Consider the following 26,029-nt stretch of genomic DNA (forward strand, 5'->3'; position numbering starts at 1 on the left):
CGAGCATAGCATAGCAATATAAGCAAACGTAGAAATAACTCCCAAAGGTTTGATATAAACAAGGCAATAGGTACTACCTCAACTACTTCCCCAAACCCACATTTTAATCAGATCCTAATCATGCAATAGTTTGAGGATTGATCTAATGCAATAAAACTGGGTGGTAAAGAGGTATGATCAAAGTGTTACTTGCCTTGCAGATGTTCCGTGAAACCTAGAGACTCGTAGTAGCACGCTTCGCACTCCGGGTACTCTATCGCAAACAAACAATACATACATAAGCAATCAAGCAAGGGTGCACGAATAAAACTCAAAATAAGAGATCTAACCAGAAAGTTAAACTTAAGAACTCCAGTTTGCAAAAAGAATCAAATCGAACGAAGCAACGAAACTCAAACGGCAAAAGAAACAAGCTTCGTTTACTAATCTGGACCTAAGTCAAATTTTAAAGTAGCAAAAACTTGTTTGAGTTGGTTAAACAGAAAGAGGGTTTCGAGATGAAACTCTAGGCGCTTGAATCGCCTGATTCCGATAAACGAGCGAAAAGTTAAACTGAAACGAAAATCGGATCAGAAATCACGATCGAAAATAATCGCGGAAAATCCGAGAAAAAGAAAAACTGACGAACAGGCTAACGAACGAACGTTCGCTGTCTGCGGTTAAACGACGAAAACCGTTCGTTAAAACGAACGTACGGACGAACGTCCGCAAAATAAATAAACCAAAAAAATAAACCGAACCGATCTAAACAAAACCGAAACTAGGGTTTACGAAATAAAACCGATCGGTTTTATAAAAAAACCGGCGGCTACCTCTAACTCCGGCGAACGGCTGCGGCGGCGGCGGTTGGCGGCGACGGCCGGCGGGGCGGCGCGGGGTGGCGGCGCGGGCGGCGGGGCGGCGCGGGTGGCGGGCGGCGGCGCGGGTCGGGCGGCGGCGGCGCGGATCCCGAGGCGGCGGCGGATAGGCTAGGATTTCTTGTGGGCTGGCGGCGCTGGGGCTCAGGGTCTCGGGCTTTTAAAGGCCGGCCCGAAGAGTCCCGCTCGGGTACGGCCCGGAGTCGGTTGACTTTTTTTGTATCAAATAATTCGGACGTCCAGAAAATGTAAGAAAAGAAATACTAAACGGACTCCAAAAATCCCGAAATAAATTTTCCCCGTCCTCTAAAAATAAGCCGGAGAAGATGAACATTTATGTGGGCCTAAAATGCAATTTTGAAAAACGCGTATTTTTCCTAATTCAAATAAAATCCAAATAAAATCAAATATTTGTTTTTTAATATTTTTCCTCTAATATTTCATTATTTGTGGAGAAGTCATATTATCTCCTCTCATATATTTTGATATGAAATATTTTCGGAGAGAAAAATAATTAAAACAAATGATCCTATTTTCAAAATTTGAGAAAACCCAAATATGAAAATAATGAAATCCCCAACTCTCTCCGTGGGTCCTTGAGTTGCGTAGAATTTCTAGGATCGCAAAACAAAATGCAATAAAATATGATATGCAAGAATGATCTATGTATAGCATTCCAAATTGAAAATTTGGGATGTTACACGTAACTTGAGGATTATCCTCGTTGCTGCACAGAAGAATTACGTCCTGGAAGCACCGCTGGGTGCCAGACCTGCTGCAGGAGCAACACCAGATGTTATGAACGTCTGGCAGAGCAAAGCTGATGACTACTCGATAGTTCAGTGTGCCATGCTTTACGGCTTAGAACCGGGCCTTCAACGACGTTTTGAACGTCATGGAGCATATGAGATGTTCCAGGAGTTGAAGTTAATATTTCAAGCAAATGCCCGGATTGAGAGATATGAAGTCTCCAATAAGTTCTACAGCTGCAAGATGGAGGAGAATAGTTCTGTCAGTGAGCATATACTCAAAATGTCTGGGTATAGCAATCACTTGATTCAACTGGGAGTTAATCTTCCGGATGATAGCGTCATTGACAGAATTCTTCAATCACTGCCACCAAGCTACAAGAGCTTCGTGATGAACTATAACATGCAAGGGATGGATAAGACGATTCCCGAGCTCTTCGCAATGCTTAAGGCTGCGGAGGTAGAAATCAAAAAGGAGCATCAAGTGTTGATGGTCAATAAGACCACCAGTTTCAAGAAAAAGGGCAAAGAGAAGAAGAAGGGGAACTTCAAGAAGAACAACAAGCAAGTTGCTGCTCAGGAGAAGAAACCCAAGTCTGGACCTAAGCCTGAGACTGAGTGCTTCTACTGCAAGCAGACTGGTCACTGGAAGCGGAACTGCCCCAAGTATTTGGTGGATAAGAAGGATGGCAAGGTGAACAAAGGTATATGTGATATACATGTTATTGATGTGTACCTTACTAATGCTCGCAGTAGCACCTGGGTATTTGATACTGGTTCTGTTGCTAATATTTGCAACTCGAAACAGGGACTACGGATTAAGCGAAGATTGGCTAAGGACGAGGTGACAATGCGCGTGGGAAATGGTTCCAAAGTCGATGTGATCACAGTCGGCACGCTAGCTCTACATCTACCTTCGGGATTAGTTTTAGACCTGAATAATTGTTATTTGGTGCCAGCGTTGAGCATGAACATTATATCTGGATCTTGTTTGATGCGAGACGGTTATTCATTTAAATCAGAGAATAATGGTTGTTCTATTTATATGAGTAATATCTTTTATGTTCATGCACCCTTGAAGAGTGGTCTATTTTTGTTGAATCTCGATAGTAGTGATACACATATTCATAATATTGAAGCCAAAAGATGCAAAGTTGATAATGATAGTGCAACTTATTTGTGGCACTGCCGTTTAGGTCATATCGGTGTAAAGCGCATGAAGAAACTCCATACTGATGGACTTTTGGACCACTTGATTATGAATCACTTGGTACTTGCGAACCGTGCCTCATGGGCAAGATGACTAAAACGCCATTCTCCGGAACTATGGAGCGAGCAACAGATTTGTTGGAAATCATACATACAGATGTAAGTGGTCCAATGAATATTGAGGCTCGAGGCGGATATCGTTATTTTCTCACCTTCATAGATGATTTGAGCAGATATGGGTATATCTACTTAATGAAACATAATTCTGAAACATTTGAAAAGTTCAAAGAATTTCATAGTGAAGTTGAAAATCATCGTAACAAGAAAATAAAGTTTCTACGATCTAATCGTAGAGGAGAATATTTAAGTTACGAGTTTGGTCTTCATTTGAAACAATGCGAAATAGTTTCGCAACTCACGCCACCTGGAACACCACAGTGAAATGGTGTGTCCGAACGTCGTAATCGTACTTTACTAGATATGGTGCGATCTATGATGTCTCTTACTGATTTACCGCTATCGTTTTGGGGTTATGCTTTAGAGACGGCTGCATTCACGTTAAATAGGACACCATCGAAATCCATTGAGACGACGCCTTATGAACTGTGGTTTGGCAAGAAACCAAAGTTGTCGTTTCTTAAAGTTTGGGCTGCGATGCTTATGTGAAAAAGCTTCAACCTGATAAGCTCGAACCCAAATCGGAAAATTGTGTCTTCATAGGATACCCAAAAGAGACTGTTGGGTACACCTTCTATCACAGATCCGAAGGCAAGACTTTTGTTGCTAAATTTGGAATCTTTCTAGAGAAGGAGTTCTCTCGAAAGAAGTGAGTGGGAGGAAAGTAGAACTTGATGAGGTAACTGTACCTGCTCCCTTATTGGAAAGTAGTTCATCACAAAAACCGGTTTCTGCGACACCTACACCAATTAGTGAGGAAGTTAATGATGATGATCATGAAACTTCAGATCAAGTTGTTACTGAACCTCGTAGGTCAACCAGAGTAAGATCCGCACCAGAGTGGTACGGTAATCCTGTTCTGGAAGTTATGTTGCTAGACCATGACGAACCTACGAACTATGAAGAAGCGATGGTGAGCCCAGATTCCGCAAAATGGCTTGAGGCCATGAAATCTGAGATGGGATCCATGTATGATAACAAAGTGTGGGCTTTGGTTGAATTGCCCGATGATCGGCAAGCCATTGAGAATAAATGGATCTTCAAGAAGAAGACTGACGCTGACGGTAATGTTACTGTCTATAAAGCTCGACTTGTTGCGAAAGGTTTTCGACAAGTTCAAGGGATTGACTACGATGAGACCTTCTCACCCGTAGCGATGCTTAAGTCTGTCCGAATCATGTTAGCAATTGCCGCATTTTATGATTATGAAATTTGGCAAATGGATGTATAAACTGCATTCCTGAATGGATTTCTGGAAGAAGAGTTGTATATGATCCAACCGGAAGGTTTTGTCGATCCAAAGGGAGCTAACAAAGTGTGCAAGCTCCAGCGATCCATTGATGGACTCGTGCAAGCCTCTCGGGGTTGGAATAAACGCTTTGATAGTGTGATCAAAGCATTTGGTTTTATACAGACTTTTGGAGAAGCCTGTATTTACAAGAAAGTGAGTGGGAGCTCTGTAGCATTTCTAATATTATATATGGATGACATATTGCTGATTGGAAATGATATAGAATTTCTGGATAGCATAAAGGGATACTTGAATAAGAGTTTTTCGATGAAAGACCTCGGTGAAGCTGCTTATATATTGGGCATCAAGATCTATAGAGATAGATCAAAACGCTTAATTGGACTTTCACAAAGCACATACCTTGACAAAGTTTTGAAGAAGTTCAAAATGGATCAAGAAAAGAAAGGGTTCTTGCCTGTGTTACAAGGTGTGAAGTTGAGTAAGACTCAATGCCCGACCACTGCAGAAGATAGAGAGAAGATGAAAGATGTTCCCTATGCTTCAGCCATAGGCTCTATCATGTATGCAATGCTGTGTACCAGATCTGATGTGTGCCTTGCTATAAGTTTAGCAGGGAGGTACCAAAGTAATCCAGGAGCGAATCACTGGACAGCAGTCAAGAACATCCTGAAATACCTGAAAAGGACTAAGGATATGTTTCTCGTTTATGGAGGTGACAAAGAGCTCATCGTAAATGGTTACGTTGATGCAAGCTTTGACACTGATCTGGACGATTCTAAATCGCAAACCGGATACGTGTTTACATTGAACGGTGGAGCTGTCAGTTGGTGCAGTTCTAAACAAAGCGTCGTGGTGGGATCTACGTGTGAAGCGGAGTACATAGCTGCTTCGGAAGCAGCAAATGAAGGAGTCTGGATGAAGGAGTTCATATCCGATCTAGGTGCCATACCTAGTGCATCGGGTCCAATGAAAATCTTTTGTGACAATACTGGTGCAATTGCCTTGGCGAAGGAATCCAGATTTCACAAGAGAACCAAGCACATCAAGAGACGCTTCAATTCCATCCGGGATTTAGTCCAGGTGGGAGGCATAGAAATTTGCAAGATACATATGGATATGAATGTTGCAGACCCGTTAACTAAGCCTCTTCCACGAGCAAAACATGATCAGCACCAACCCTCCATGGGTGTTAGAATCATTACAGTGTAATCTAGATTATTGAATCTAGTGCAAGTGGGAGACTGAAGGAAATATGCCCTAGAGGCAATAATAAAGTTATTATTTATTTCCTTATATGATGATAAATGTTTATTATTCATGCTAGAATTGTATTAACCGGAAACATAATACTTGTGTGAATACATAGACAAACAGAGTGTCACTAGTATGCCTCTACTTGACTAGCTCGTTGATCAAAGATGGTTATGTTTCCTAGCCATTGACATGAGTTGTCATTTGATTAACGGGATTACATCATTAAGAGAATGATGTGATTCACTTGACCCATTCCGTTAGCTTAGCACACGATCGTTTAGTATTCTGCTATTGCTTTCTTCATGACTGACATGTTCCTATGACTATGAGATTATGCAACTCCCGTTTACCGGAGGAACACTTTTTGTGCTAGCAAACGTCACAACATAACTGGGTGATTATAAAGGTGCTCTACAGGTGTCTCCGAAGGTACTTGTTGGGTTGGCGTATTTCGAGATTAGGATTTGTCACTCCGATTGTCGGAGAGGTATCTCTGGGCCCACTCGGTAATGCACATCACTTAAGCCTTGCAAGCATTGCAACTAATGAGTTAGTTGCGGGATGATGTATTACAGAACGAGTAAAGAGACTTGCTGGTAACGAGATTGAACTAGGTATTGAGATACCGACGATCGAATCTCGGGCAAGTAACATACCGATGACAAAGGGAACAACGTATGTTGTTATGCGGTCTGACCGATAAAGATCTTCGTAGAATATGTGGAGCCAATATGAGCATCCAAGTTCCGCTATTGGTTATTGACCGGAGACGTGTCTCGGTCATGTCTACATAGTTCTCGAACCCGTAGGGTCCGCACGCTTAAAGTTTCGATGACAGTTATATTATGAGTTTATATGTTTTGATGTACCGAAGGTTTTTCGGAGTCCCGGATGTGATCACGGATATGATGAGGAGTCTCAAAATGGTCGAGACATGAAGATTGATATATTGGACGACTATATTCGGACACCGGAATGGTTCCGGGGGTTATCGGATATATACCGGAGTACTGGGGGGTTACGGAACCCCCCGGAGGTTATTGGGCCTCATGGGCCCAATTAGTGGAAGAGGAGAGGCGGCCAAGGGGCAGCCGCGCGCCCCTCCCCCCAAGTCCGAATTGGACAAGGAGGGGGGCGGCGCCCCCCTTCCTTCCCCCCTCTCTCCTTCCCTCTTCTCTCCTAATCCAACAAGGAAAAGGGAGGGAGTCCTACTCCCGGTGGGAGTACGACTCCTCCTGACGCGCCTCTCCTGGCCGGCCGCCTCTCCCCCCTTGCTCCTTTATATACGGGGGCAGGGGCACCCCAAAGACACAACAATTGATCTGTTGATCTTTTAGCCGTGTGCGGTGCCCCCCTCCACCATAGTCCACCTCGATAATACTGTAGCGGTGCTTAGGCGAAGCCCCGCGTCGGTAGAACATCATCATCGTCACCACGCCGTCGTGCTGACGAAACTCTCCCTCAACACTTGGCTGGATCGGAGTTCGAGGGACGTCATCGGGCTGAACGTGTGCTGAACTCGGAGGTGTCGTGCGTTCGGTACTTGATCGGTCGGATCGTGAAGACGTACGACTACATCAACCGCGTTGTGCTAACGCTTCCGCTTTCGGTCTACGAGGGTACGTGGACAACACTCTCCCCTCTCGTTGCTATGCATCACCATGATCTTGCGTGTGCGTAGGATTTTTTTTTAAATTACTACGTTCCCCAACATGTAGGTCCTTGCTTGCGAGTACTTTGGATGAGTACTCACGGTTGCTTTTCTCCCCCTTTTCCCCCTTTCCTTTTTTCCTGGTTGTCGCAACCAGATGCTGGAGCCCAGGAGCCAGATGCCACCGTCGACGACGACTCCTACTACACCAGAGGTGCCTACTTCTACGTGCAGGCTGCTGACGACGACCAGGAGTAGTTTAGGAGGATCCCAGGCAGGAGGCATGCGCCTCTTTCGATCTGTATCCCAGTTTGTGCTAGCCTTCTTAAGGCAAACTTGTTTAACTTATGTCTGTACTCAGATATTGTTGCTTCCGTTGACTCGTCTATGATCGACCACTTGTATTCGAGCCCCCGAGGCCCCTGGCTTGTATTATGATGCTTGTATGACTTATTTATGTTTTTAGAGTTGTGTTGTGATATCTTCCCGTGAGTCCCTGATCTTGATCGTACACGATTGCGTGCATGATTAGTGTACGATTGAATCGGGGGCGTCACAAGCCAAACCGTATAGTACTCGTTCACCATCCCCGCAATGCTTTCCTGCCCGGTGAACACCTCTCCATGATGATGCATGACCGTGATCATATTCTTGCGTTGTCGGCCGCGCATGCTGATGGAAGAATTCCGTGTTTGCGCCCCCTCCCTCAAGTGGAGGAGGTGAGACCGCTATCTAGCAATCGTCTGCTCCAGAGAGCTCAATCAGCAACTTCGTATTTAGCAGTTTTTGTAGATCATACTCGTGGTAAGAGAGGGCCCTCGAGTCAGCAGCCTGTGAATAACCTCCATTGTCAGGGCTACTTCCAAGCGCACATTCCCGATCCACTTATCAATCCCAAAGATTAGAATGCAATAAAGATTCACATAGAGCCAGGGCTCCGCCTCCTTCTCCTCCTCCAAGAAAGAAAGTTAGGGCTCGTGCCTTTCGCCAGCGTCGGCGCAGGTCCGCCTCGTCTCCGGTGGCCCTAGGGCCATGGAGGCGCGGTGGATCCTGGCAAGGGCCGGCGGGAGGGCTCCGTTTTTAGTTATTTTTTCAATCTTGTTAGGGTTTGTGTCCTACTCAGGAAGGCGAGACGGCGGCGACTCCCTGAAGATGGAATAAAGGTCTCCCCGCCTAGCCCCCGTTCCGGCGGTGCGGCTAACATCGTTGGTGGGCGTGTGGAGGTGTGTCTCCGGCAGATCTATCTTTGGTGGATTTGCTCGGATCCCGTCGTTGTCCGTCTATGTTTATGTGTCTTCGGTTTGGATCCTTCCGATCTACGTTATTTTTCATCGGCGGCGGTTCCTGTTCTAGGGTGCTGGTCCTATGGGCCTTAGCACGACGACTTCCCGATTGTCTACTACAACAAGTTGTGTCCGGCTCTGACGATGGAGGGGCGATGACGGCGGCGCGCCTTCGGCTCGCTTCGGTGCTTGTAGTCGTCGCTAGGTGGTCTACGGATCTGGATGTAATTTTTATTTCTGGTGTTCGTTGTACTGCCATGATTGAAGATGAATAGATTGGAAGTTTTTCCGCAAAATAAAAAAAAATAAAGATTCACACGAAAGAAAAACCTCAGAACTTAAAAGAGCTCAATGCGTCCTATTTTTTTTATTTTTTATTTTTGCGGCAAACAATGCGTCCTATTTGGCCTATCTAGTCATACAACTCAAGGTTCAATTAGATCCCCTAAAAAAAGGTTCAATTAGATAGAATTCAAGTCCAAGTGGGATGTTCTGGGTGACAGCTTTTCGTTGACATTTGGGCGATGATCATGCCGTACGTACGTACGAACGTGCTATGCCGTAAGTTGACCTATCGACTCCGTACTTACATAGCCCTAACCCTATAGTCAGTTATATCAGTTATTATCTAATTCATCGCAAAAAAAAAATCAGTTATCTAATACTCCGTACTGCTTTGCCTAACCGACGATACAACAAGAGTACGTGCTCAACTTTGGCACTCCAATTATTTTTTGCTGATTGTTTTGTGAAATAGCTCACCGGAATGGCCACTTGGTTGGCCTTCTGATTAATTAATCAAAGATTGTACGGTATACACATAAGCAGGACGTCAGCTGGAACCAAGCGTACAATCTTGTTAGTAAGTGGTCATCACAATTTCTTTTTCATCTTAATTTTCTATAACAATGATGACACCGCAAACTGTCAAGATACACTATGTATCTAGTCACCATTATTATTATTTTTCTAGAGGAAGGATCAATATTATTCCATATCACTTTTCAAGGTTATACAAAGATGATCCGGCACAGAGAGTACGCCTCCGTTGTAGCTGGCATATGGGCTTCCCCGTTACATTCTAGCCGTCCGAAGTTGAAGATGCACTTTTAAAACATCGATGCGTCTTTAAACTCCTTCAGAATCATACAATATTCATCTTGAAAAATGAAAAGAATCATATAGTATTCTCTTCGTTCCATAATTCTTATTGTGGTTTTAGTCCTCGCAAACCCTGCACCCCCCCTCCCGCGACCTGCACACGTCAACCTGCTTTCTCGCCTTCGTTCAGGATGTCGGAGCTCGATGCCGCTAACGGCGTCGTCCTTGTCTCCGGCCAGGTCGAGGCCCTGCCTCGATCTCGCCGAAGTAAATTATTGTCACTATCCCCCTAATGTTCCCCCTGCCTTCCACCTCAAGTGCAGATTCGACCTAACACAAAAACCTTTTAGGCATATGAGATTTAGCAAACGCGGAAAGACAAACCATATGTTTCTATACTGTGTACTACCTTCCCACACATTGTATTTTTTTTTTACAGGACGTGGTAAAAATTGCGTTCTATTTCGTTTGGTGGCAAGATGATTTGGTTTTTGAGATGATAAATTGATAATAATAAGCTAGCGCCTCCTCGCCTGCATTGACTTTTGCATGATCCATACCGTACGAGCGATCAAGTTGACTTATCAACCCCTTGTTGTGCGATAATACTGCTACCCAATGCTCAGGCATAAACAATACTAGTACTGTAGTGGTATGTGAAGAGTACCGTACTTATGCAGGACGGTCGCTAGATCCCAGAGAGGACCAGACGATAATATATCCTACTCCAAGATTCGGTTATTGTTAATCTAAATCATCGATCGATGTGGTCAAATCAGAGCTCCGGGAGGAGAAGAAGTCTTCTCGTCCTTGCATCATTCTCCTCTTCTTTCTTGGGGAGGTCGCATTTGGCCAGGGTGGCCATTACCATGAGTTCTTCTAGAAAAATAAAGCAGAGGGAGAAAGTGACGAGCAAGCCCGGCATGCTGGACTGCCTTTTGCTGGTGCCAACCAACCAACTTGCCTGAATTAACTACCATTTCTTCTGAATGGCCCGTTTTGAAACTTAAACAACTCTGGTTCTTTGGAGAACTTTTTTTCACGTCTGGCACCCGTGGTATACATGCCAATTTGTTTTGCATTTTACTATACGAACCAATCTGTGATTGGATGGTTAGAAGAGCAGTGGTATTAATCCCTTGTCCATCAAAGTTCAAGTCTTAGAGTTGACATTGATGCTCGTATTTTGCTGGATTTATTATAGCCCTTCTAGCGAGGTGTGTTCAATGGGAGAAGACATTCCTTCAATCTCAAGATGATGTGCTGACTCAGTCTCTCAAAAATGCTTTGGTAGGATATACGTGCGTGCGTTCATATAAGTGTATGAGCGTCTGCGTCTATACTGTATTTTCAGAAGAAAAAATTGCATTTTTGGCTATGTGTCACACCATAGGAATTGACATTTTTATGCAAAGCCACGCCTTGAATTGACTGACTTTGCGGTGGGTGACTTAGGGCATCTTTAACGGCGATTCTCAAACCATCCGAACCGTTTGGACCACGTGGTCCGAACGTGTGTTGTCATTCTAACATGGTTCTGCATCGATCCGTAGACCGGTTTGGACGTGCTTTTTCCTACACACTAGAGACAAAGTGGGAGTGTCTTGCAACTGTGGCCCACCCAAAATCCACCTCCCATGCACGCGTGCATTCCCACCCGTAGCCAGCCGCTCGCATTCGTGCAGCAGTAGAACGGCCGCTCCGGATTGACGCCGGCCCAAAGCGGACGCGACATCTCACTTCTGGCATTGAAGCGGCGCATCGGCCAAGAGAGCGTCGCCCGCTACACGCCCGGCTGAACACGCCTCCTCGCCGCGTTCAAAAAGGTGTAGAATGCCTGCCTTCCTTCATTAAACCCGCGCGTGAGCCAAGAAACCTACTCTGGCCACATGTCCGTACGCTAGCCAACCGGCATTAAACACAAGGTCGGTTGGCTCCGGGTGTCCGCCAGCTATTTAACGATGCCAGGCGCCGGGCAAAAAATCGCACCACACCTCCACTCCCTATCCCCTCCTTGCACCGTTTTCTCTACACTCTCCATGGCATCCGGCGAGCAGGAAGATGAGTTTTCCGGTATAAAAGTCGGGTAGGTGACCCGCCGAGTCCACCGGATACGAGTCGGGAAACTCTCTGCTCTACCTCCCTCACCTCTCCAGGCCGTTGCAGGCTAGCTCGTGGAGGCGGCCACTCTAAGCCGGCGCGTGGTTCAGCAACTCGCCGCTCCAAGCCAGCTCGCGGAAGAGCACGGCGGCACGGGCATCGTGGCTGCCATGGATGAGGCCATGTCATACCGCTCCTTGCATGCCTGCGACCGTGCCCTACCAGCAGAGAAAGAAGTCGGCTTCGCAGAGATCGACGAGGCGGTGGCTAGCACGTCCGCGCTTGCCACCATCATCGACGAAAAGTAGAACATAGGAGGCCGTCGCCATCGGGTCCCACGAAGGCCACCGTCACAACGTGCGGCGTGCATAGTCGGTGTCTTGCCTACTCACAAGCCACTGTCGTTCCCCCGCCCAAAAATCAACCCTCATCCGTGCTTCACGGAAGCGGAGGGCACCCTTCCCCTCTGGTTTAAGCATATCCCTCCAGTGCCACTCCGATGAACGGCGCTGCTGGACATGGGAAAACAGAGGCTACTCTTGCCCTTTCCGCTGAAGCATATACCTCGAGGCTCACGGCAGTCCGATGAATGGGCTGTCGGACATGGGAAAGCCAAGGGAGATCCGTCGCAGCCGGCATCTGGTTTGTATAAAGTTCATCCGGTTTGTTTAAACAGTGTTTGAAATGTATGCAAATAGCGTTAGATAGCCAGCTCCCACATCCGTGTCCACTATCCACGTATCCATATACGCGAAAGATGCAGGAGCAAACTTGCGGGTCAGCGTTGGGATGCCCTTAGGGCCACTGACATGTTGGGCGCCCACATGTCAGTGACCCAAAGTTATCTTTACCTAATATTAAAGGAAGGATTGTTTCTCCAGTTTTTTTGGTTTACCGCAGGACCAAGATAATTTTCGTACGTCGAGGTGTTTCCACGGTAGAGTTTTCTGGTTCTCCCGATTCGTTTCAGTCAAAAAGACAAATCACAGGACGCAATGGGCCGGCCCATTAGCACCAACAGCGCAAGCCAGTAGAAACCATTGCAAGGAAAAATACTGCACAACCAGGAATCGATCCCAGCAGCTCACGCTAGAGCGTTCAAAAAGTTACCGCTGGACTAAACAAGACGGCTTGGTGTTCAATTACCCGCGTGAAAGTATAAATTAAGCTCACAGTCGCGCCTGATACTAAGAGGAGAAGATTTGTTTTCCAAAAAAATGAATATATTTTAGAACGTGAAAATTTTGCGAAGTTGTTAACAAAAAATTTGAACTCGAACATTTAAAAAAAACAATACTTCTCTTTTTATTTATTTTGAAACCTGAGTTTTTTTAACAAAAAAAAAACTAAGAGGCACTGTTGTGATTATTTTCCGAATTTGCAAACATTTTAAAAACAAAAATATTTTTTGAACTTTAAATTTGAAAAGGCAATCATTTTTAAAACATTATTTTTTAATCTATACCTATTAATAAAACTTGGGGAATTTTTGACATATGTCCACTCTGATGCATTGTTTTAGTTCAGTTTATTCAGTTTATTAAACTACGATATGGAAGGAATCTTTTTCTTTGTCGCGTCTTCACGTACGACCAGTCTCACTCGGCCCAATGACTCCCGTCAAAATGCATGAGGAGTACAACTAAGTTTTCATGGTCTATCTGACACAAACTACTCAATTTACATTATGTGCGGTGCTTTTCCCTATTATATTAGCCAAATGATAAAAGAAACTTTGTTCAACACTCTTGATGTTCGTCGGGCACGAAGGCGGCTCAACAATCCAGTTGTTGGACCTGGCCAACCTTGGTTAGTGACAACTAGTACTGCGACCACCGGCGACAAGGACCGCAAAGATGACAAGCAGGAACATGTGTCTGGTGTTATATTGAAATGGAGGATGTGGACATGAGGATGAGGTATTAGTCATGTTTATTATGTTATAGACGTGAGGGTGAGGTCTTTAGCCTTAGCTCAGTGGGCAAGGGCGTGTGAGAGTTGTTTTCTCCCGTTGCAACGCATGGGCATCTTTGCTAGTGTTACGTTAAAGTCAGCCAATCTGAGCCCCTTCGTGTCAAATGTGTGCTTAAAAAGCTGAGCGAGATTGCCCGTGAAGGAGGCCACCACGTCATTACATTATCACCATCAATTGCCTGATTTTACGAGGGCCACCCCTGAAGAAGGAAATGGTGGAGAGAAAAACCACAAGTCAACAAATCATCAGTGCAGAAAGAAAAGAAAAATCAACAAATCATAATCGCCATAACAAATCATTATCTCCATAACATAATGTTGTTATGTAGTGTCTGAGGAAATACATTACGACTCAGTCCGCTCAATCGCATGATAAACGAATAGGAGGAGCATCACAACGACGACCATGACTCAACGCTGCACTTTGCCAGCACCACCAGTTTCTGAACGGCAAGCCGCCCGTCCCAACTCCATCCATGGAGCACACCATCTTTCACCCTAGAGAGCCATTACTCCAATGGCTGAACTACTGCCGTGCAATGCACGATCAATCCCTGACTGGAGACGCCCTGCTCCAGTATTCCGGAGCATATACACACTGCACAGAGAGTTAAGTAAAACACAAGTCAACATAGGCTGGTTGATATGTTATACATAATCGAGAATACACAAGCGCCAACACAGCAACATTTCAGGTTTAAGTACATCGGGCCCAAAGTTGCTCCTTGCGGCGGCAAAGTACCAAATAGTTGCAGAACTAGCACGCTACGAAATGTGCTGGAATCTCGAGACTGCAATTTTACCAGTTCCTATATGAACTAAATGAACTAGTGCAATCAAGATCATCAATTAGTCACCCTAGAATCTGGATGTCTCAGAGCAGAATGAGTCAACTACTGTAACAGAAGTATGTCGTAACAAAACTACAAAAGAGTAAGCGATAACCCTCAGGAGCACAGACATTGATTGAAGCAAGTTTTACAAGAGTCCCAATTCAGGCTATACCTTGCTGAGACCGAAAGAAGCTTCGGTCTTTTATTGCAGTTGCAGTCCCGCTGTCTTACACCTCAGCACCAGGTTCCGCCTTTCCTACAGAATCACATGGACAAATGACAAGACGATCAATAACAGAGCGCACACATTCAGTGGCAACTACTCGAGTGCCAAATCCTCTCATGCCCCTTCCGACGCTTCGCTTCGTCGCTCAATCTTGGACTAAAGCCCGGTGTAGTAGATAGTAGGTTCCCATGTTGACTCGAGCAATCAATTAGTACAACACATGGTTCAGCTATTTAATTTTCTAACGGTTTATAATTGGCTTTCTGTGTGTATGAGCACCACATGGCACGTGAAGGCAAAACCATGATAATACACATCCTCTCTTTTGGGGGTGAGTTTGCCAGCTACATACGAAAACTGCGCATGGCACACTGATAGTATTTTAGCTTTCTTCATTTTACTTTTCGGTTTCGTGTAAAGGCCTTTCCAGATTTGTATTCTCATCATTATTTTCCACCACAAGTAAAAATATCTTTTCTGAAAGCCATATCTGATTTGCATTTTCACAGAAAATTTATCTTTTTTCTCGGTATATTTAGTGAGATTCGCTCTCTTCTTTCTGAAGATATAAAACAATTATACCGTGATGGGTGATCAATACATTTAAAATGTGGCAGCAAGCTTCTCTTCCTCCTTTAGGCCAACTAAATCTCAAATATACATACGGCTCACCGACATGGTGTGTTCAGATTTTTTTTTCCACAAGAAACTGATTTGTTTTTCTTTTGCATATCAAGGGCCCCAGTTTCTAGTTTTGCCCTGGGCCCTCCAAATCTCAGGACGGGCCCTGGCTTTATAAACCCTTTCTCCAACTCAGTATGTTCCGCCTTTTCTTGCCTTGAATAAGAGCAGCTCTAGGCCCAAATTTCAATTGGCACTGCAAGCCATTTTACTGGGACTTTATAGTTCATATTTTAGCTCATGGAATCAAGCATCTTGGTGGAGCAAGATTGAAATAGGAGATAGACTGAGGGAGTGATGGCGAGACTTTTTTGGATTTGGGACTGAACATGTAGCTATTTGGTTAGCTTATCTATATACTTCCATGAGTGCAGCTGTGGCATACGATTACATGAAAAATACTCTTGAAAGCTATTTCATGAATGCTGACAACCAATTGAGCATAAACAATGCACTCTTGAAAGGAAAGGAAACTTTCATATCCCATGCATAATCTACACGAGTGAACCTGTTGTGATGAAGGAGAATCAAATCTTGACCAGAATGACTAATTCTCTACACACTACTCTGCGTAGGCATGAATAACTACCACCCTTGCATAAGGAAATGTTTCTTGCCAAACTATGCAACTATTTGCATGAATAATAGTCACCGTTGCTCCGAGCTGATCATTTTCGGTTAAAACTTTGCAAGATGTAGCTCCAAACCAACATACTGAATTACTGACTAAATTGCAAGAACCCCTCAAAGCACAATTCAACCACTAGATGGTTTGCGCAATAACTCGTAAATGCATTCCGCATGGAATCACTGTAAGAACAACATCATAGGCAGGATGAAAAGACAACCTGGTCGAGCACGCGGTGATTGCTCTTCTCCACCTCCCTGGCGAGCTTCTCCATCCTCCGGAGCATCCCGGCATACATGCTATCCATCTCCGCCGCCTGCCCGGCTGCAGCGCAGACGAGCCCTTGCAGCTTCCCCAGCCCAAACCCGTCCACCATCGCATCGACCGCCTTCTGCTCTCCAATGCTGTAAGCATCCTCTGCTTGGGGCGCCGCCGCCGGCGGCTTAGTCTGCAGCAACGGGAAGGGCGACTCCGGGGCGAAGGAGTGGTACTGGTCCCGGAAGCCGGGGCCGACGTTGACGACGGTGAGCGAGGTCGGGACGAGGCGGGATCCGACGAGGAGGAAAGCGCGGTAGTCGAAGGAGTGGGTGGAGAGATCGTCGGAAGCGGAGGGGGAGGCGAGGATGAAGAGGAGCGGGTGGGTGAGGGGCGATAGGGTTTTGGACAAGGAGCACGCTAGGGCGAGCTCGCGCATGGAGGGGCGGAGAGGGGCGCGGCGGCGGGACGAGAAGAAGCCGAGGGGGGAAGGGGAGGAGGGCGGTGGCGGGTTGGGGCGGCCGAGGGGATCTGAGAGGGAGCATGGGTTGGAGAGGGAGGAGTGGCCGGAGATGGAGATGAAAAGGCACGGGGAGGCGGGGGCTTGGTCATCGTAGTCGGAGAGGGTGGGGGCCGGCGGAGGGGGGCGGTGGGCGCGGCCGAAGAGGAGGCCGTCGCAGTCACCCGCGGCGGCCCCGCAGCGGTGGAGGAGCGCCGCGAGGGCGGCGCCGGAGATGGAGAGCTTGACCTCCTCGCCGACGGCCATCGGTGGGTTGGGATGTGATGCGATCGATGGGGACGTGTAAAGGTCAGTATTCTGCACGTCCTCTTTACTATCTCAACAACCACTTTCTGCACGCCAGCCCTACTTCTACAGTTCTAGTACAATTTCACGTTTTTTAAATATAAAAAGTACATAAAATATGGCAAATAAAAGATCTTTTGAAACCATCTTCAAGAATTTTTTGAAAATCAAGGATCATGTCAAGGCTTCAAGCCGGGCCTGAATCTAAACTCTGGTGTTCTCTTGCTGTGTCTGGTGCCCTGAAGTTGCTTCAGCAAACAACAGGAAGGCAAACGACAGCGAAAAATGATCATGAGCATACGGTAACAAATCAAATGTTCGTCCATATAGTTCGTGTCCTTTTTCGCAATTCAGTTCAGTTTCAAATTAGATGTTTGCTGCGCTGTCAATTAAGATCCAAAAAACAAGAAACGAGAAATTGGACAGTCGATGACGGTTTTCTCGGCTCAGGAGGCAAGGGCTTCTGAATTCAGACAAGGACAAAGAGAGGACCCTCCAGGGTCTTAACAGTTTGCTTTGCAGTTCACTCATCAGCAGCAGCAGCAGCAGCTTAGAGAGATACTCCCTCCGTCCGGAAATACTTGTCATCAAAATGGATAAAAGGAGATGTATCTAGACATATTGTAGTTCTAGATACATCCTTTTTTGTCCATTTTGATGACAAGTATTTCGGGACGGAGGGAGTACTTAGATAGTAGGTATAGGTTCGGAGTGTCAACGTAGATCGGAGAAAGCCGGTCGGTCAGAGAACAATGGCAGAGCAGTAGCATCTGCTGCCGGTTGACTTCATCCCTGTATTCACCCAACCACAGCCTTCCTTGTAGCGCTCCACCTGACAATCCATCCAACACAAAAGGTTTCAACAATTGATCAACGCAATTTTTCTGAGAACTACTCCCCTTGCAAAGAAATATAAGAGCGTTTAGATCAGCAAGTAGTGATCTAAACGATCTTATATTTCTTTACAGAGGGAGTACACATCAAACAGCGAGAGAATCAAGTGATAAAACGGCTGAAACTGAAGGATAATCTAGGCAGTAATGTAGGTTGGATGTTATGTTAGCCGTATGGTGCTCGGCAGAAAATTGCTTGGACATTGTAAGAAAATTGCATCTGGGTGTAGCTACCTACCACATCCAAGATTGTATCTGCTTCACCTTTGACCCCACCCAGTGTGAATATCGAGCCACCAAGCACAGCTGAAGAGTGGTACCCTCTGGTGTAGTTCATTGGTTCCACCATCACCCATGACGGCATTCTTGGCTCGTACACCTCAACGGTGGACACCATTGCTCCAGCATCAGCATCATAACCACCCATTACATATCTGAAAGAAAACACGACATTGTAAAGCACCATGACGGGCATCTATGCTTGTTTTCAGTTGTAACGAGAGTCAGTAAAACAAAAGTTCAGATTAGATGGCCGACATCGTACAAAATTCATGCTGATCCCTGTGATATGACATGAAGAGCTATACCAGAGACTTAGTTAGATGCCCACATTCTACAATTTTTAGTGGACCGTCCTGATCTGTAAAAAGAGATGCACATACTTACATCTTCTCATCAAGCACTGCCACCGTATGACAACCTCTTACTGTACTCATTGCTGGGAGCATTTTCCAGTTAGGCTCCCTAGGATCAAGCCTCTCAGCAGAGCTGGTAACAAACATCGTAGCATTAGCAAAATGGAAATCATACATTCTCACTTTGAAGAAATAATAAGTTCATTGTCATGTAAGCCATAAAGAAAATAGGCTAACGAATACCGTGCAATTACTCAGTTGATTACAGATTTACATACTGCTTCGATATAAGGAGAGTATTTCTCTGTTGCTCGAAAAGGAGGTCGATAGAGTAATATGCACTAAACCATGAGTTATGATATGTGCTCTAAGACTTTTGCAGGTTGTATTGCTGCACTAAACTACTTACTTTTGCTGGGTTGATAGTATCTAAATCAGTTTGTAACTGAAACTTGCCAAAATAAGTACAAGTGGTGAAAGGATATCACCTCAGATATCGAACGCCATTGAAACCGCCAACTGCATAAATCACACCATTAAGTTCCGTACCAGCTAGAGAAAAGCGCTGAAAACCAAGCAGCACAGATTGTTCAGGCAAAAGCAATCATCACATCATAGAGGTTTATAGGCTGGAATATATCATTATATGGACATGAGTAAGAAACCATAAATAGCAAATAGAGAAACAAGAACAATTATACAGAGTACTACAGAAGTACGCACTTTTGCATCAGGACAATCATTATCTTTCCATAAAATGGTCCTCCTTGATGCCAGCTTTAGATGCATTTTACAAAATAAAAGATACTAACGAGTTTCGCTAGTCAACAGAAAGTAAAATTTACAAATTTAAAGCAAATAAGCAGTGGAGACCAACACCTAGAAGTTATTTATGTTCATATCCATGAACACATTTTGTTCATTTGTTCACTTGAATAAGAGACTGTCTCCCTGCTTAAGCAGGGAAAACTTCTAAATTCCATACATCTATAATGAATTAGCGGAGCCCCCGTTTCTTTCCTTACAGAAGACTTAACCCTGACCCCATCCAGTTAAAGGCAAAACCAGCATGGTATTTCTGGTGATCCTCGTGGGAGAAGGAACCATCGAGTATGTCAAAGACATTGTTGTGGATATTAGGCAGTGGTGTGGAGGTTATGGTGGAGAAATCTACAACTTTGGGATAAGATGGAACAATGTTAGGCCAACTTATGGTAATTCAAGAAAGAGCAACCCGCTGAAAACCAACTTATGCTAATCCTCCTTTTTAACATGCGCACTGAAACAAGGTGTGGTTTCCCCAGGAGATGACCGACTAAGGATGAAGTTGGTACATGGAGGCTCTATCTGTAACTGCTTAGGATTTCGTAGTTCTCATGCTTGCATCGAGAATGAAGAGATAAAAGTTGGTACTATCTCGTCTTTGTATTGAAAATGGAGCAACTAATTTATCAGTAGGCTACTCATACTCGTTCATAACTAAGTTTTCCTGTAAACCCACAGTTTTTTCTCTTTACGGTGTAGTACTCGTTCATAACTAGTAACTTTCCTGGTCTGCAGCGTATACAACAATTACTAGACTCGATTAAATCATTCTGCAATGGAGGTAAGTTGAATCAAGGATGACATGTTGAAAACGTATGTACCTTTTCTAGCATAGGGTGACTCTTTGTCCACTTTCCCTGAGCAGGATCAAACACCTCCATGTCAGAGAAACAGCAAATGCCATCTCCACCGCCAAATGCATAAATTTTCCCATGCAAACCAACTCCAGCGAGGCTCCCCTTTCCATGAGTCAGTGCTGGGCATGGGGTCCAATCATCACGTCTTCGGTCATAACAGTCAACTTCAGGAGAAAGGATGCATGCATATATTAGGACCTAAAAATTTGCAATCAGGGAGGCCATCAAAGACTAAACACAGAAACCAATGAGTACCTGTATCAAACCAGCAAGCGCCATCACCACCACCAAGAACAAATATTTTGCCATCTAACGCGACAGCAGAGGTATAGGACTTCCCAGCAGTCATTGGTTTCAGAGGTGTTAGTATGTCCAAGGAGGGTGAGAAGGAGTCTAATGATGACAAAAATGAGATGCCATCGAAACCACCAATGAGATAAATGACATCTTCTGAACCCAAACATTCTTCAACAAACTGATTTAGTGAATCATCTAGAGATAAAGGATCTATTTTCGAATTCAAATTCTTCACTGTGTTCTTTAGCTCAACAACTCTTTTGAGCAACCTGTCATTCACTCCTTGTAGGCATTTGACTTCTTTGTTGGAAATAATCTGCATTTGAACATATCAAAATATTAGGAACAGAACACTAAAGAAGCTGAATTTTGCAGGAGTTCCCAACATTTTACATACAAAATGTATAATCCTATACACTAGAGAATACATAAAAGTAAACTTAGTTTGAAAATACAACCATCCTGTAGGTCACCAACCATGAATTAACGCTATGATCAACTTATTGATCCATAAACTTTAAGATCCAAAAAAAAAACAGTATAACAGATATAAGGCATTTGAAGATATTGCAGCATTTAGAGATACCTGCTTCTTCTCCATAGTCTCTATACGTTCGGACAGTCCTTTAACCACATCTATCAACTGAAAAACAAAATAACTGTGAGAAAGTTGGAATACATAGACATGAAGCTGTTTGCAGGAGTATTCATATTAGACAGACAAGAAATAAGGACGGTAGTAACCCTGTAGCTATGTTATAACTAACCTTAGCTTCTGAATAGGATTCATAGTCCAATCCTTGGAGTAGCAAACTGGAATGCTCCCAGGCAAGCTGATCGACTTCGGTATCTAAGTTCTCCGGCAAACCACAGTGCCCCTCAAGAAATGTACCTTTAACTTCTTGCATGTCCTTACAACCATATGCATCAATGCCTTCAGTCCCAGCTCCATTGGCATAAAATTCAGAACTAAGTTGCTGGACTGATAGAGCCTTAAGCTTCTCTAATACCAACGTGAAGCTAAGCTCATTTTCCTGCTGGGCAGATTGTTGCTGCTGTTGCACTTCAACTCCCTTACTGAACAGTGCATGATCCTCCCACTCTGGTGGTGTCTCTTTGCAGTCGAGATCATCGAAACCATTGGAAGATTCTTTGCTTGAGCTGGCATGCCCATTGTCCACATCTGCCATTCCAACTCCCTCAACCTCAAACTTGTTCTGCTTTACCATGTCTGCATATGACACTAAACCCTTTTCTGGTAAAACCTTTTCTGGTTTGAGCTCGTTGTTCCGCTCATTATTCCACTCATTGTTCCACTCATTGTTCCGCTCATTGTTCCACTCATTGTTCCACTCATTGTTCCGCTCATTGTTCCACTCATTGTTCCGCCCATCATCCACATCTCTTAGTCCAACTCCCTCAACCTCAAACTTGCTTTGCTTTACCGCATCTGCATATGACACTAAAACCTTTTCTGCTTTGAGCTCATTGTTACCCTCAAATTTTTGTACCCACACAGGAGGTGGTGTTGGTTCACTCACATGCTGAGCTCCTGGTTGTGAAACAGGAGGCGTCCAGAACTTGATGGGGGAAGGCGAAGGAGTAAACATAGCCATCAAAGCACGTGTTTGTGCATGATCCAATTCAAATCTGAAGAAGTGAGGCTTCTGGCCATAGACAGTGGGCGTCTTCTGGTAATAATTGCCTATAATGGCATTCCTGAATTTACTCTCTTCTAGTGGAACACACCACATTCTTATCCGCATTGCAACCTAGATAATTGGAAGAGTACAGTGTTCCCTTTGAGTCATTTTATAGAGGTTGAGCAAGGTGGCATATACAAGAATAAAGGATGATACCTGAGCAGGATAGCTTGTCTTTTCGTAGCCATTATTTGTCCATGCATTTGATTCAGGACAGAATTTGCCATTGCTTGCAGCTTCATAAACGCCATGCAATCTGCGATCATCATAATTGAACAGGAATAGAGGTAGCCCTTCCTTGATGTTGTGTACATATGAGAGATGTGCTTTTGGCAAGCCTGACATGTAAGTTACATAAGTTAGTGCATGATTCAGCAAACTGATTTCAAAAATCTGAATTCTATTCTTTAAAAAGCATGAAAGAAGAATTTTTAGCACAAGGTATCGTAGATGCATCAATTGGAGAAGGCATACGCTCTAAAAAACACAGACATGTCACTTCTTTGTATGAAAGAAAAAGAAAGGGCTTATAACAGCAAGACTATGATTAAGAAATATAGCGTACCAAAAAGTTGGCGCGAGTGGCACTCAGCAATAGTATTGTTTGTGCAGCCGAAAATTACAGCTCCAAGATCCTGCACTGGAAGATTTCTTGCAGGAACAAAGAGGTTTGTTGGCCTGCCACTCACAACCTGGCTCCATGAAGATTTCTTCTTGACCATTGCATTAAGCTGAGAACAAGCGGAAATTATTAAACAAAGTGCAGCGCGAATTGAAGTTGTTCAGTCATAAACATTTTGTAAAGACGAAAGCACGATGCGCAAATCAACTAACACCGTGTCATCAGTTTACTATACTTAATTAGTTGTGTGAAGGTTCACTTAACATTGTCTATGCATTGATATGAAGCAAGTTGTTTAGGCATGTTAGTGAATCATATGAAATCAAAGTGAATCCCCTATCTGCATGCAAACATTTCATCCGGAACGCCACAAAAAGAGCCTATTTGGCACCATTTTTAGTAAGAAGAGAAGTATTGGCACATGAGAAACTAGTACAGGTACATTGTACGTTGAGGACACGCAATGATTCGAAGAAAATGCATGCACTTTCAATAATACCTTCCCCTTTGAAGCCCCAAACTTACAAAAAGGATGTGTGTATAGAGCAATAAAGGGAACTGAACGACCAAACATGTACGCAATTCAACATATCAGTACACTAAACATAATACCCCTAAAAAAAAGTACACTAAACATAATTACTGCAAGGCCCAGTCAGTCGTATATCACCTCATAGTAAAACTCAGTTACACCTGAGACTGCATGGCAGTCACAATTAATGATGGAACCAAACAAGCTACAAGTACTACGCAATTGCAGCAGAAGCAGCCAGCAACAGGGCAAGCACAGTGATAACACAAGGGAGGACTTTTGCAGTTGGCACCCTACAGTACTTGGTAATCGGATACAACAGAGCATTCACAATAGGGAAAAAAAAAAGCGAAGATCGGGGCATCACTCGCGTGATGGAAATGGGAGCACGCGCCCTAATTTCCCCGCTTGCATCCTACATTGCGCTATCCCGTTGATTTGCATGGGAAATCCGAAGAACCGCCCCACCCCGTGCCCCCCACCGCCACCAAGCAGAAGCAGCCGCAAGAGAAGGCAAGGCCGGCGCGTTGGGTGCGGAGAAGAAGCACGATCGGGCGCGGTTGGGTGGAGAGAGGCGTCTCATCGGCACGGCGCGACGTTGCTTTGAGGCGAGAGCGAGCGCTAGGCCGTTAAATTACAGCGTGGGGACGGAGTAAAGAGAGGAACGAAGAGGCGGTGATTTTACCGAGGAATCGCCGGGAGACGGTTGGGGAAGCTCCCGTCCGGCGGTGATCGGCGACGGCGAGGGTTGGTTGCTTGGGGAGGGGAGGAGGAGGGGATTGTGTGAACGGAGGGGAAGGGAAGGGGAGGAGGGTTTATTGAGGGGACGGGAGGCGAAATGAAGAGGGTGTGCTGTGCTGTGCTGTGGCAGTGCAAAAGAAAGAAATGGTGGTGGGTAGGAAAAGTGGATTCCTTTTTACTCCTCCCTCCCTTCGTCCTCGCCGGGTCTCTCCCTTTCTCTCTCTCTCTGCTATATTTCTTTTTTCCTCTCGTGTAGTCTGATTTATTTACGCGGCGAAGGAAATGCCGAAAGGAGGAAAGAGGCAAGGGGCTGTGGGCAGGCAGCAACTCCACACGCAGACGCAGCTCCCGTTCCGGGCAAAAGCCACGTCCAACGGACGGAAAGAGTGGGAGATGGTCAAGGGTGTCCATGGACCAGGTCCGTGTACGCCGCAGACTGACGAACGCACGCTCTGACACGCATACGCATAGCCGCACAGAGGGAAGAGGAGATGCCATTACCGTCAGTCCTCTCCTCCGTATAGGAGCTACTGCCTGCCTGCCTTTTTTTTTTTGCGAACTTACTGCCTGCCTGCCTGCCTGGTAGGCAAAGCATCTATCCATCTACCTCCGGAAGCTGCGCACACATTTCTCGTCTCTACTTTCACGCGTTTCCCTCGGCACACGCAGAGGCAGGCATGGTGATCCTCCTACACTAGCACGCACGACGGGCCTGATCCATGCACGTTTTCTTCGTTCTCGTGTCGATCGGGGGATGCAGCAAAGAGGTTTTCTTACGGCTCCAATATCTTCAACTTTGATGAGAAGACTCATCGTACAAGTGCCCGGCTCGTCTACTGGGCTAGACGAGTTTGCGATGGGCAGGCGCTGCCGTCGGCTCCACGTGGACCTCTTATCCTGCTTGCCTAACTCAGACTATCTACTTTTTCCGACTAATCCCATTTTATTCACCAATTGAACAGGATCTACAATGATGACAGGTACTAGTACTAGATAATCTACATTCACGAAAACCCGTGATAAGTAAATGAATATGGTGAAGCGAGAAAACAATGGCCCTGTTTGGATACTCTAACACAGTTAGAGTTAGAGTTATTTTCTAACCCACTCTAACCCAAATAAGCACCTCTTCATCGGAATAGTTGGGTTAGATGGAACTAACCCACTCTAACCCTCCCCTGTTTGGATACTTTTGGGTTATTTGAGCCCGCAACTAACCCAAACTAGCTCTAACCCCATGATTCAAACAGGGCCAATGTTTCAATATTTATTTGATGGGCTAACCAATATCAAAAGACCCAACTATTGGTTGAATTGTTAATGAGGTAGTATGTCAGGCATTAGCTAGAACCTAAAGCTCTAGATTTCACCCAAGAAACAAGACAAATTTAATGTTGTCCGAGCGCTGACGACCGTGTTCACGTCCATCTACGATTGAACAACTTGAGATCCAACATACACATTCGTGTTGACAACTATAGCTCGGGGTAATTGATTGAAGATCGGACAATCCACAGCTACCGGGATGCCGCCTTGTTGCTCGCCTCACAACAACCCGAGAACCTCTTCTTTTCTTATTGTTTATACCATTGTCTATTTTTCGTCATATAACGGAAATTGGCAATGGCTCCTAGGTGCATATGCACCCATTGTATAAATACACATTTTCAAAAGTTGAAAAATTCCGAACAAAAATCCCGCGTGTATATCCGGACATTCTACGTGCGTGCACAAAGTTTTCGGCGAAAAACGAGGTTTTTTGTGGTTTGTGTAAAAAAGACAATTTCTGATGCTTCATTACAACTATTTATTTTGCATTTCTTTATCTTTTTTACACAAGCCACAAAAAACGTTGTTTTTCACCAAAACTTTATGCACGTACATAGAAT

General features: G+C 44.9%; 2 protein-coding genes across 2 annotated transcripts; both read right to left on the reverse strand.

Annotated features, from left to right (window-relative positions):
- Positions 1-13,887: 13,887 nt before the first annotated feature.
- On the reverse strand, positions 13,888-17,079 carry LOC109735461 (uncharacterized). Its single transcript, XM_020294679.4, has 3 exons — positions 16,196-17,079; positions 14,613-14,696; positions 13,888-14,205 (listed from the first exon to the last, which is right to left on the reverse strand). The coding sequence occupies exons 1-2, from the start codon at positions 16,994-16,996 to the stop codon at positions 14,643-14,645; spliced, it is 855 nt and encodes a 284-aa protein (XP_020150268.1). The 5' UTR covers positions 16,997-17,079; the 3' UTR covers positions 13,888-14,205; positions 14,613-14,642.
- A 295-nt stretch (positions 17,080-17,374) lies between these two features.
- On the reverse strand, positions 17,375-24,300 carry LOC109735452 (uncharacterized). Its single transcript, XM_020294668.4, has 11 exons — positions 24,085-24,300; positions 22,811-22,976; positions 22,402-22,583; positions 21,310-22,314; positions 21,129-21,185; positions 20,501-20,858; positions 20,210-20,409; positions 19,052-19,128; positions 18,595-18,696; positions 18,167-18,362; positions 17,375-17,867 (listed from the first exon to the last, which is right to left on the reverse strand). The coding sequence occupies exons 2-11, from the start codon at positions 22,965-22,967 to the stop codon at positions 17,778-17,780; spliced, it is 2,424 nt and encodes an 807-aa protein (XP_020150257.1). The 5' UTR covers positions 22,968-22,976; positions 24,085-24,300; the 3' UTR covers positions 17,375-17,777.
- Positions 24,301-26,029: the final 1,729 nt, after the last annotated feature.

This window comes from Aegilops tauschii, chromosome 5 (genome assembly GCF_002575655.3).
Source record: "Aegilops tauschii subsp. strangulata cultivar AL8/78 chromosome 5, Aet v6.0, whole genome shotgun sequence".
NCBI lineage: Eukaryota > Viridiplantae > Streptophyta > Magnoliopsida > Poales > Poaceae > Aegilops > Aegilops tauschii.

Bases quoted from the DNA above. Each gene is read 5' to 3' on its own strand.
- LOC109735452 (XM_020294668.4), bottom strand. From the start codon at position 22,967: ATGGTCAAGAAGAAATCTTCATGGAGCCAGGTTGTGAGTGGCAGGCCA. The intron at 22,315-22,401 runs GTATCATCCTTT...CCAATTATCTAG, and splicing joins AGACAAGCTATCCTGCTCAG to GTTGCAATGCGGATAAGAAT. The intron at 18,697-19,051 runs GTGATATCCTTT...GTTTGTTACCAG, and splicing joins AATGGCGTTCGATATCTGAG to CTCTGCTGAGAGGCTTGATC.
- LOC109735461 (XM_020294679.4), bottom strand. From the start codon at position 16,996: ATGGCCGTCGGCGAGGAGGTCAAGCTCTCCATCTCCGGCGCCGCCCTC. The intron at 14,697-16,195 runs GTTGTCTTTTCA...GTGATTCTGTAG, and splicing joins ATCACCGCGTGCTCGACCAG to GAAAGGCGGAACCTGGTGCT.